Raw genomic sequence first — 13190 nt, 5'->3', positions numbered from 1 at the left:
GACCGAAGTTGGAAGAGGAAACCTGCACACAACAAGGGTTTAGATATTTTCAAACCTAGAAAAAAAAAATCTTCAATTGATCGTTTCTTGGGCAATTTTATTTAAGGTAGGCTAAGAAACAACCCAGTCCCCCTCTGAATTTTCTCCTTGTGTGGGGATCTTTGATTACAAGCGTTTCTTCATTCACCAGTACACACATTTTGTGATTAGAGACCGGTTAGTACTACAAATCAGCTTTCAATCTAGCCAGATAAACTGTATTTGTTTTCTTGTGAATACATAATCCTAAACCATATTGACTTGCTAGCGGTGCAAACATTCAGGAGGGTAAGACAAAGGGAGGGGGAGAGCACATCAGTTGTATTTACAATGAAAGCAAGCTGGGTGAAACGCTGTCAGATCTAGCTGGGTTCCTTCAGTAATCTTTCCTTAAATTTGCTTTAGGTTTTTCTCACACAAAAAGAACACAGACCAGAGGAAAGGAATTCCTGTTCACTGCATCTCTGGAATGAGAGACAGTCACTGAACATCTTCATTAGCCCCGTGAAATATTTGCTCACAACCTAAGGGCCAGATGTACGACAGCGTTTTTCCTGGTTTGTGCCTGGCTTAGCATGCCTCTTTCCTGGCTGTTCAGTGTAACCCCACAAAGAAACATGGGGAGACCCAATGATCCACAGTGAAAACAATCCACCGATGAAAACAAAAAACTGTGGATACAGATGTTCTGGAGATAATTTATTATACACTGACATATAAAAACATGAAAATTCAATGAAAAAAGTACAATGATAAAATCTCAGTAGTAAAAATCCAACCGGACCCTACATGGTCCGTGTTTCGGCGATCACGCCTTCCTCAGGGGTCCAATGGTTTGCAAACTCACATATAAAGAATTGGACTGAAAACAGTTTATTGTCTTTAAACATGTGAGCAAAGAACACCGCAGACAAGCTGAAGTAGCAAAAAAAACCGCTTCAGCTTGTCTGCGGCAATTTAGCGTGCGCTATTCCACGCATTAAGGCCCTAACGCGCCTTCGTAAAAGGAACCCTAAGTTGATTAAAAATCAGAAACAAAGCTTCAGCTTGTCTGCGGTGTTCTTTGCTCACATGTTTAAAGACAATAGACTGTTTTCAGTCCAATTCTTTATATGTGAGTTTGCAAACCATTGGACTCCTGAGGAAGGCGTGATCACCGAAACACGGACCATGTAGGGTCCGGTTGGATTTTTACTACTGAGATTTTATCATTGTACTTTTTTCATTGAATTTTCATGTTTTTATATGTCAGTGTATAATAAATTATCTCCAGAACATCTGTATCCACAGTTTTTTGTTTTTGTTTTCATCGGTGGATTGTTTTCACTGTGGATCATTGGGTCTCCCCATGTTTCTTTGTGGGGGTTACACTGAACAGCCAGGAAAGAGGCATGCTAAGCCAGGCACAAACCAGGAAAAACGCTGTCGTACATCTGGCCCTTAGGTTGTGAGCAAATATTTCACGGGGCTAATGAAAATGCTCAGTGACTGTCTCTCAGTTTTTTGTTTTTGTTTTGTTTGGTGTAACCTACACAGGATATGATTTCCGAACTGAAGAGGTTTCAGATGTTATTGCTCTATGAAATCGAAGAAATTCAAAACAGAGTGGTCAAAGCTCTGGGTATATTTGTACCTGGAATAGCCTGGATTTTATTTATTGACTGACCTGTTTTTGTTGGTTTTATTTATTGTTGTGGTTTCTGCTGTGTATGAGGGTCTGATTGGAGAGGGGGGAGATATGGTTTCTGTGTACTGTATATGCATATATATAGTTGTGTTCTGTTTTGTTTTAAATGCTTTCCTGAAAAAGAGAGAGCCACAACAGTTTACATTTTAATGTAATGCACTTATTTTTCTGGAGCTAGAAATAATCTCTCCCCTCCCTCCCCCCAATCCTTAAGTAATATGTTGGGGGTCCCAGCAACATAAACCCTTTCTTTTACACCATGTCCCATCAAATCAATATAATTAGAAATGAAAAGAGGATACAGGTATTCTTTTCATTATCTTATTATTTACGACGCAGCCCCTCCAAGGAGACAGTTTTTATCTGACAGAACCTCTTTTTTTCCCCCTAATGTCCAGTGAAGGAGAAGCCAGGGGTCAAAACCCAAGCCCTCAGGAAACAGGAAAATACCTACTATCTGAATATAATTCACCTTAAATTACTACTGAATTCAATGCAGGTTAAAACTTCAAAAATCAACTTTTAGTCACACTGCTAATAGACTAGAGCTCACATACACACAAAAGCATTTCAACCTCTAAATTGTGCATTTATATTTTATTGTGTACGTTTTCTTCAATTAATGGTGCCACTGCTGGCTTTTTTCATCTCTATGCTTGTTTCCCTAAATAGCTTATTTAATAACCCCTACTGAATGTACAGGTGGTTCTCACTATAGCTGAAAGGAGTGCTCTCTTATTTCGTTAAGTGCCAATTTGCAGAAACGAAATTATATTTTTGACATTGTTTCAGATCATTGATTGAACCGTATCCACGTCAGGCTGAGAACTTTTCAGCACTCCCTCAGCTAGTTATCAGCTAGCTTCTACTACCTTATAGAGCTGGACTTTAACGAAATGAGCAAGATTAATTTTTTTATATATTTTTTTTAAGTTGTTTGTTTCTGTGAAGTTTCCTTTTTCAAGGCAGGTCAGGTGCTGGGCTCCAGGCCAGCTCATCAGCGCTGGGATCTTAACTTTACATCATGGCAAATTACACTGAAAACCGCAGTTGCAATAATAATTTGCTGTCTTGAGAAGCCATTTCCAACCACATGTAAAGCCTCATGCAGGAAACGAGCCTTAAACTGCACACTCCCGATTAATGTGTGGGAAAAACCATGCAATATCCCGAAACTTGTTAAATCCACGTTATGTCAAGGGAAATTCTTCACAAACATTCCTTCCCTAAATTTTCTATACTGTACATTAAGGTAGTTTAGGATCGTAAATCCACCATTTCAAGATTTGCTGCGTATGATTAACCCATTTGATTACAAAATTGGAACAAGCGCTTCCGTTTCAAGATCCAGCAGACCACATCTATTAGAAAAAAAAAAATTGCTTGGGATTTCTGGCAAAATCCAGAACAAACCATTTACAGTACTTACTAATAAGATCGCACATTCCCAGTTCTTGCCTATATTTTGAATGACCGCAATGATAAATCTACACCTTCTCTAGGTTAAAGTGAAACAGGCTTCTTTCTTGATTTGGAATTTCTGGTCTGGGCTTAGCGCCAACTTCTTCATCTCTATCGCTCTTTCTAATTTCACGGACAGACTTCAGAGTGATAAGGCAGATGAGACAAGTATATATGCCTATCACAAAGCTTTTCCCCAAGTCCTATCTTTTTTTTTTTTTTTTTAGGGCACACGCTTTGGTCTTGGTTTAAAAAAATCCTTAATTAATACAAATATTGGCACTAATCTAAAATAATTTATTTTATTTTCCAATAATAAGAATTCCAATTGTGACCTAAGGTTTACTGGCTGCCCGTATGTTGGCCCCTTCTTAAAGAAGGTTATTGAACTTTGTTTTTTTGTTGTTGTTGGGGTTTGTTTGTTATTTTTTAAGATAGATTATACATGCTTTGTATCTATCTTTCTTGTACATTATTTGGGAGAGGGGAAGCAGGTGTAGATTTTAGAAATCTTATCATCTTTCCCAGGGTTAAATATATAAGAATGCAAATCAGTAGAATTTATTTTACAGGTTTCTGGTTGGTTTCCTAACTTCCTCAAGAATACACGATTAAATAAGTCTGAATGGTTATATATATGTAATTTCTGTTTAAAATATGTATAGTATATTTCAGAAGATGTGGAAAATTTTATAGTTATTTCAATGATAAAGATTAGATTGCGTGGGGGGAGGGAATTAATAAGTATGAGTCTTGTAAAACTTAAGTGATGTCAAAATTGTCACATGTTTAATTTTATTCTGTTTTCACTTATTGAATGTGTTGAAAATGAATAAAGAATTACAAAAAAAAAAAAAGAATACACGATTAAAGAACAAAGATTAGTGGCTTTTGGCAAATGTTAGAAATTTTTAAAAGTATTAACACCAACGTTTCCGGCTAGTTTGCATATTTTAAAATAGTCAAAAAAATTTTTATTTTTATTTTTTTTAATTTACAGTCTAGCAGTCTGCATGATACTAAGGGCTCCTTTTACGAAGGTGCGCTAAGCATTTTAGCGCACGCACCGGATTAGCTCGCGCTATAGCACACGCTAGCTGAAAATCTACCGCCTGCTCAAAAGGAGGCAGTAGCGGCTAGCACGCATGGCAATTTAGCATGCGCTATTCCGCGCATTAAGGCCCTAACGCGCCTTCGTAAAAGGAACCCTAAGTTGATTAAAAATCAGAAACAAAGAATTATTGTGTGTATATAATTGAAAAATTTGTAGACATATTGTCCTGAGGTATGACTGTCCAATTTTACGGCCCCCCTCAAATTGGACACAATTGCTTCAATATTAGGACGCAGAATTTTTTTTTCTACATTAATGTATATTTTAAAAATGACTTATAACTCCAGCTCCCTCTTTCCCCATCACAAGGTAGTTAAAAACGTACCTGCAGGAAGCTTTGGGTGTTTTATAGACCGCGTTTCTTAACTAAGTGTTTATCATGTCTGGTTAAAAATTTGTCCTAAAACACACACACACATTTCACTTTGACCATCTGGACTGAATTAGTGTTTTTATACAGGCCTCAAACAAATCCAATAAAAGGCCACCAAATAACAGTTGAGAATTCTCTTCTTTACCCATTAAAATACTTCTCTGATTATATTTCATTTTCCCTTTGCCAACATCAACAGGGCTCGGGCAAAAGCCGCTGAGAATTCATTGCCTTGCACTGCAACGTTTAGTCCACCCAGAAGTCCTGGTTTGCCTCAATAAGTCCAAAAACAAGGAAAACCACTCCTTGTTCTTCCATTGCATCGATAAATTTCAGAAACCCACAACGTCCACCCAGTAAAATAACTTTTCTTTTCTGTCAATCTATCACAAGGAAAAGACGAGGCAAGATAAAGGGAGATTTGTTTTGCTGCCCAAAATACAATATTTCGCACATAATCATTTATAGATTATGTTATGAAAATGTATATATATATTTCTTAACTCACATCTGAAACTTCCTTTTCAATCAGAATAGCATGCCCATAAAAATGCCTAAAACAAATATTTTCTTCTAGGTTCTCTGAATTAGTTTTACCTTGAATCATTTCTCATTCCTACTTGTACAGCAGTGGTCTCAAACTCGCGGCCCGGGGACCACATACGGCCCGCCAGGTACTATTTTGAGGCCCTCGGTATGTTTATAATAATCACAAAAGAAAATAAAACAGTTTCTTGATCATATGTCTCTTTAGCTACAAGTTATAATATTATTATTAAGACTTAGACAAAAGGAAATATTTATAAACTATAAAGAGTCTTACCTCATGCAAAATTGTCATTTCTTTAATAAGACATTAACTAATTTTTCTGCGGCCCTTCAAGTACCTACAAATCCAAAATGTGGCCCTACAAAGGGTTTGAGTTTGAGACCACTGTTCTACAGGTACACACAGCAAAGTCTATTGTGTCTGCATTTGTTCATTTTTCAGCCATTTTTCCCCTCTCTTTCCTTGCTAAGACCTTCTCTATCAGGCCCTAATTGTCCATGTTTGCTGGGGATCATGAGGCCAAGCGAGCACCATCTGCGTTTTAATGTTATCTTATGTACTAACAGTAATTTTCCTACAATCGGCACGCTCCCGTCTAGCACTGCCAACCATAGCATGGGAGAAAAACACTTTTGTGGTACCTTCTCAACAGTTAGGGCAACCGTTTCACTAGCAAGAGTAAGGCTTTTGGAGAGGGGTTACAGTGAACGGCGGTAGTAGTAATAATAACAAGGTTAAGCGCAATGAGTTAAGTAACTCCCTGCTCCTTTACTAGTTTACCGAGATGCTGATGCACCGAAATGATGGGTGCGCGATGTTATGAGGGGGGTGCAGAAAAGTTCTCACTCAGACCAACCAACTTTCTAAATTCTGAGCGTTATTTTGCCACTGTAACTGAAAAAAAGCGCTATCATATTTCCTTAAGTGCCAATTTGCAGAAATAAATTCTATGGGTTTGTTTTTTTTTTTAATTGTTTCAGATCATTGATTGAACCATATCCACATCATTCTCTTCTTGGTTGGTCTGAGAACTTTTCAGCACACACACACCCCACACCCCACCCCACCCGTATATTTTTTTGGCTTCAGCTTCATGAAATAATCCAACAAACCATTTTAAGGGTGTCCGGTCAAAAGCGCGCCGGGACAAAGGCGCGCCCAGACAATTGAGCGCAGCGCGCACCGCCACGCCGCTCTAAATTACTGTTTTTAGCGCTCCGACGGGGGGTGTGTGGGGGGAACCCCCCACTTTACTTAATAGACATCGCGCCGCGTTGTGGGGGTGTGGGGGGTTGTAACCCCCCACATTTTACTGAAAACTGAACTTTTTCCCTGTTTTTAGGGAAAAAGTTCAGTTTACAGTAAAATGTGGAGGGTTATAACCCCCCAAACCCCCCATAACGCCGGCGCGATGTCTATTACGTAAACTGGGGGGGTTCCCCAACAAAACCCCCCGTCGGAGCCCCTAAAAACTGTAATTTAGAGCGGCGCGGCGGGGCGCACTGCGCTCAATTGTCGGCGCGCGCTTTTGTCTTTCGCGCTGTTGTCTATGAACCATTTTAAGAGATGTCATAAACTGGCACTCTCTTTCCGTTTCAAAACAACGTCTTTTCTAGTACAGTATAACGAAAGAGGAGATGTTAGAAGCTGATCTGTTCTTATTGTCAACACACACACACACTATATTTCTCCCACCTTCTCCTTTAGAATTTCCCTAGTAAACATTAATATTCAAAAGAAGGCATGCAAGTGCTTCCAATTCTCTGATTTCCACCTCAGGCCCTAGAAGCCCATCTAATTGGGTCAGTGTATGGGGGGAGGGGTACCCCCTACTGTTTCTAAATAAATTGACATAACCTTCCCGTGCCATCTTGAGTTCAGCTGCCGTCCCACTCTAGTTCAGCAATTAACTAGGCGACCATCTCACAGAGAAATGGGCAGAATTTTTTTTTTTTTTTAAAGTTACCACTTCAGAGGAACGGAAGTTCCCCGGAAATTTTCGATGATCTGCCATTGGCTGGCCCTCTTCATTATAAGAGACCAGACAATATTTGATATGTTGTGACATGAACACTCAATTAGATCACCGAGTTCAAATACTCCAGTCAGTAGCTCCGAGCTAAGCAACTCTCAAAAGGTCCAGCACAAGGTCACAGCTTGTGACACATCGAATCAAAATCAATAGAGGGGAAAAGAAAGGCTTTTCCTGCATCAAACCAGGACTTCTATTCACAAACCACTTTCCGCACAGAAGGTTCTCTTGCGACAAGAACTGTTGTTGAACTGTACTTTTAAATATCTTATTTAGCGCAGCTTTAAGGTTTTTTTTCCCAGTTCTACAGTGGAGGGAATCGTAGTTTCAGTAGGGCTTGCTTGGCCGGTGGATAAAAGGGTTTTTTTTTTCCAAAAGTAATTTGAGAGATAAAAAAGGGACCTTGCAATGTAAAAAAAAAAAAATAATAATAATAAATCAGCAGCTTAGATAAATCGATCCTGTATAAAACATATATTACCTATTATATATTTACCATGTTTTTCAAATTCCTAACATTATCTATCCTAACAAAGTCACAAATCAGAATGGGGCAACTTTGTCCCCCACCCTTGGCAAATAATTTTCCAAGCGTCAAATATAACGGGGTATGAGAAGGAAAACATAATTATTTGATCTCTTTGGGAAGGGGGAGAATTATTTCCTCAGCTACTTTTCTACCCAATTAGAGCTAACAAAGACCCAGGCTTCTACACTTTGCTTGCAAACCGCCGGCACATTCTCCGTGCTTTTAGGGGTCCAAACATGGCTTTATGCACGATGAGGCTCGTTGCACTAGGCAGGCTAGCGCTAGGGCAAAATTGTCCCAATAGGCGACAGACCATAGCCAGAGACTAGTGCTGGAGCGGCAGAGCAGAAGCCAAGAGAGCGGGGACATAGGTTTCGCACGTGCGTTATGGAAAAGAAGTCTCCAAACGTTGCTGGGTGCTGCCAGGGTTCAGTCTGAGGATCGTAGGCATGAGGCAGAGCCTCGGCTGCTTTCCTTCCTCTGAATTGCTCGATGTACCCCTCTGCTCTGTCTTTCTTGGAGAAGGGGTAAAAACGCGGGCCTCAAGACCTCGATGATATTTTAGTGCTGACTGATCCTAATACTTTTCCCTCCCTATGCTGAGACAGATCCGTCAGCGCTAAAATCTCATAGAGGTCTGTAAGAGACAGAAACTACAAGTGGCACGGGCACGGACCTCAGATTTTTAAGGCCGTGCGGGTTTAGATCCGCGAGGTCCGCCAGGTCCGTGAGGTCCGCGTTTTACCCCCTCCTGACCTTATTACCGCCAGAAAAATTTGCAGTCTGGCAGTCATGGTGCAATTCATAAACTGTTAAAAAAAAAGACACAAAATGCTGGTCCTAATTCCGACGTAGTAAAAATGTTTGACAAAGCCTCGGTCTTGTTAGCTCTAATTGGGTAGAAAAGTAGCTGAGGAAATAACTCTCCCCCTTCCCAAAGAGATCAAATAAATAAGAAATCCACCAAACTGCCCCCTCTGGCAGATTTGTAAAGCAGCCTTTAAACTCTGGCCACTGTTGGAAACCGGATACTGGGCTTGATGGACCTTCGGTCTGTCCCAAGATGGCAATTCTTACGTTCTTAAGAGACCGAGAGAGAACTATTTTGTCAAAATCTTGTAAGCTTTAGAACTGATTTAAGGCTTATTTCAGTTCTGCTTCCATGTAAATGTTGCACCACTCTGCAATAAAAGTTGATTTGGTACCAGTTTTTCACCACCGTACCCATGACAAATAATCCAATCTTTTTCATCGTCAAGTCTCTTGGAAAGTTCTGCAGAGGGAAGGGATGGGGCGAAATTATTAGTGAACCAAGGTCTCTGTCTATCAGAATAACCTTTTCGTGTTTAAGCCACATCCTATTCTATCTTTGAATCGATTTTCCTCTGTACGCTGTTTCCTTGTCATATGCAGGGCAACAAAATGTTATTAATGAAATTAGCCACAAGGTGAACAAATATACTACTAGAAGTTAGGAGAACAGAGGCAGGTATTCCATTAGTGAGTTTTATTATTGAAATTCTATTTTACAAATATTTGCATTTTTTTACCGTATTATTGTATTTCGCTGATTGTCCAGCTCTTTTTAGTGTAAACTGCCTAGAACTTTTGGTTATGGCGGTATAAAAGAATAAAGTTATTATTATTATTAAACCCTCATCTTAATGCTCAGGGGGGTTCTTTTTTCTCTCTCACTCTCATTGTCAGAACTGTATGAATCTTTCATATCAAAATGAAGCCTTACAATACAGGTGGTAAAGAAGAAAGATCAGAATTCAGACAATGTTTTAACACTGGGAGTAAACCTTGAGCCCCAGTTAGGTGTATGCCTCTCTTTATCAAAAATTAATTTTTCACATACCTTTCCCCTCAATTATATTCTGCTTGAAGAGAGTGGAAAAAAGAAAGGTCCCCCCAGGATTTCTACAACTTTCCTCTTCTCCTGAAAAGTACAGGGTGTCCCTTTGCAGATCAAAACAGATGCCCTTTGGGGGAAACAAGTCTCAACTGTGCCTTTAAAAACAAAACCTGAAGCTGGGGACCAAATAATCAGCTCGTTTAACTACAAAGGAGTCATCTGGCTTTTGAAACTAGTGTTCTTTCCCTAATATGAACATAAAATGTGGTGAATTTGTTCGCAGTGCACAGGTAAGAAGGTTTATTGTGGGGACTGTGCAGGAGAAGGGGAAGAGAAGGGGCGCAGTGAAAGAATTTACAACCTTCGTCGAGAGACCCTTAATTAGTCCATAATATAACATAAAAGCCTTCTTCTGTACCGCATAACAGGACAGATCCATGCGGTTTACAAAAGTAAGGAGACATTCAAGATGGACGAAGTCAATTACCTAAGGATTTAGTGAACAAATAGGTTTTTAAGTTTTTCCTGAAATGTTGATACGACCCAGCGTTGGATATCAATTTAAATCTTTATCCCAGGAGGCTGCTTGATACGCTAAAAGACGTCGATGGTATTTCTTATATCACGACTGGCTCCCAAAGGAATCGCAGGTTTCAGTCGCTTTCTCCCCGGGGTACCGAAGCCTCCTTAGATTCCAGCTGGCCGAAGACCGGCGTGAACAAGGGCTTGGAAATAAAGCAAGACGCAGGAAAATCTGAATTCGTGGCAGAAATCACAGACTGGCCATCGGGTCGCGCTTGCCAGATCCAGCCTGTCTCCTCCTCCTATTAATTATTTCTAGAGCGCTACCAGACGCACGCAGCGCTGTACAGAGTCACAAAGAGTAAGAAAACAGTCCCTGCCCAAAAGAGCTTACAATCTATACGTGACCATGGCAAGAAAATATTGATCACGGCTATAAAAGGAAGACGCTATAGCTGCAGCTGGAAAGACAAAACTAATTTTTTTTAAAGGCATAGTTGTTGCTTGTGCTTTGAGATTCTGATGCAGGAAACAAACTTTCTGCTCTTAGTCCAGACAAGTTCTCTGATAAGATAGAGCTTGGCAGCTGTTTGCTCTTGATTAGTTTGAACTTTATATTTATCTTAAACTGAATAGATATGAAAAAAAGAAAGAAAGAAAATTCTTTGCAATAAAAGAGCAAAGGAATCTTATGTTGCATTTTGTCTTCATAAAACCTTATTCAACATTTTATCTCTAGATTTGTTTTTCTAGCTTCATGAAACAAATCCACATTAAAAAGAATACCTATATCTAATATTTAGATCTTTATTTTCTTAATATTCAGGTTAAAGGTCCTGCAAACTTCAAAAAAAACTCTCTTTCTAACACATTTAGGGGGTCTTTTTTTACTAAAGACTAGCACGTGTTATCTACAACAGGGATGCATAGGAAGAAAATAGCGGTCCTGTGACAGATAACGCGCGTTAATATTTAGTACATGACCCCCTAATGCGAGGCAGGTTCTGAATTTGGCAGATCGCGGGGAGACGGCAGCACTCTTTCAACTTACCTCCCGACCTGTCTACAAAGCTAGTGATGGTATTGGCCGATTTGGAAGACTGGAAAAAGCTGGCATTGATGCCTAGTTTCTCAGCCATAGAGTACGTTCTATAAAGCGACACCATGTATTCGTGGGGCACCGCGGGCACTGTCCTGCCCTGCTTGCCCCCCGAGCGACCCCCGGGCCCCTGGGATCTGCTGCGGCGCCTCCCGGGGTCGCGGCCGAGGGGGAGCAGCTCGGGCGAGCCGAGGATGGAAGCCGGCTGGAAAGCGGGTAAATCCCAGAGCAAGAGACCGAGCAGCAGAAGAGCCCTCGGGCCGCCCATTCTGCCGAGGCTGGAGGGCACCGGCCGCACTTGCTGGTTCCTGGCTGAATGCAAAGGGGGAGCCGGGGAGGAGAGAGATGTGGGCGATCCTCGAGAGACTCTGCAGCTGGGAGGGAAAAAAAAGGGGGGGGGGGCTCGGACACGCCCCCCCCCCGTGCACGCCCCGCACGCGGCAGGTCGGGATGGCCGGAAGCAGAGAGTGCGGGAAGGGATGGTGTAGGGCAAACGCAGGTTACGTAGCACTTAGGGGCATAGCGTAGCAAATCACGGGAAAGACTGGCGTGGCAAGGAACACCCTGAGGCACAGGGCGAAAGCTAAGAAGTGGGACCAGCAGGTGCCAAGTGCTTCACTGATATTAGCCAGTTTTGCCCGAATGGTCCCTCTTGGTGTTGGCCTGCTTGCTCCACCCCCAACCACCACTGCCCCGGGGAGCACAGGAGTACAAGCAGCAGGCAATATAAGGTACAGATGCAAAAAGCCAGGGGCTAGAAATTGGAAGAAACGAATAAACCAGAGAGGAGGAAAGAAATAGATCCTGTTTGCTTCTCATGCACCTTCAAAGAGTGATGGAGTATTACCTTACTGTTTTATCTTCGCTGTCCTCTCCATGATGTACTTCCATATATTTCCTAGAATAATTTGTATCCATGGGTACCAAAGGAATACAATATGGAGGTAATTGTATAAAGGAATTTTTGCACCTAAAGCCTTTACACACAAGGTATAAGGGATTTCATAAAATTATATAAGAGCTTAAGTATTGCCTCTGCCGGGTCAGACCAGGGGTCCATCATGCCCAGCAGCCCACTCCTGTGGCCCTCAAGGTCCTTGACCTGTAAGTTCTCACCACCTGAATTGTTTATGCCCTAATCCTGAAGTACCCTGTATAGTACCCCTCTATCTATACCCTGCAATCCCTTTCTCCTTCAAGAAGTCATCCAGGCCCTTTTTGAAACCCATTATTGTACTCTGACCTACCACCTCTCCTGGAAACGCATTCCAGGTGTCCACCACCCTCTGAGTGAAGAACCCTAGCATTCGTCTTGAATCTGTCTCCTTTCAGTTTTTCTGAATGCCCTCTTGTTTTTGATGTCCCCGCTAGCCTGAAGAATCTGTCCCTCTCCACCTTCTCTATGCCTTTCAGGATTTTATAGGTCTCTATCATGTACCCTCTAAGTCTCCGCTTTTCTAGGGTAAAGAGCCCCAGCTTCTCCAGCCTTTCGGTATATGCAAGGATTTCCATGCCCTTAATCATTTTTGTCGCTCTCCTCTGGACCCTCTCGAGCATCACCATATCCTTCTTAAGGTGCGGCGACCTTAAGAAGGATATGGTGATGCTCGAGAGGGTTAAGCATGTAAAAGTGCATGTGATCTGCATTTCAGCATGCTCAGGGGCAAAGCCACAATTTTCATGTTAACAAGGTACAAATTGGTGCAAACTTTAGGTGAGAACATTTATACCTGCTTCTGAGCAAACCCAAATGTCTGCAGTTTCAGAATAACCCTTAGCATTTCAGAAAGATACATGTGATTTTATAAAAATAGCCTCAAAATAGGTGCCTTCTTGCCCCCTTGGTTTATTCCCACTCTGCATCACTTTCCATTTGTCCACATTAAATTTGATCTGCCATTTGGATGCCCAGTCTTCCAATTTCCT

The 13190-nt window shown here is 41.3% G+C and overlaps 1 protein-coding gene across 1 annotated transcript in view; it reads right to left on the bottom strand.

The window, feature by feature from the left end:
- Nucleotides 1-11610, bottom strand: part of GDF6 (growth differentiation factor 6) — a 65459-nt gene extending 53849 nt beyond the window's left edge. Inside the window, exon 1 of the mRNA XM_033929912.1 lies at nucleotides 11217-11610. Within this exon, the coding sequence (XP_033785803.1) occupies nucleotides 11217-11532 (316 nt within the window). The 5' untranslated portion in view covers nucleotides 11533-11610. The remainder of the gene's footprint in view (nucleotides 1-11216) is intronic.
- Nucleotides 11611-13190: the final 1580 nt, after the last annotated feature.

Source organism: Geotrypetes seraphini, chromosome 2 (genome assembly GCF_902459505.1).
Source record: "Geotrypetes seraphini chromosome 2, aGeoSer1.1, whole genome shotgun sequence".
Classification (NCBI taxonomy): Eukaryota; Metazoa; Chordata; class Amphibia; order Gymnophiona; family Dermophiidae; genus Geotrypetes; species Geotrypetes seraphini.
Note: the sequence above shows the minus strand (reverse complement) of the source record. Positions and strands in the feature narration are given on the sequence as shown.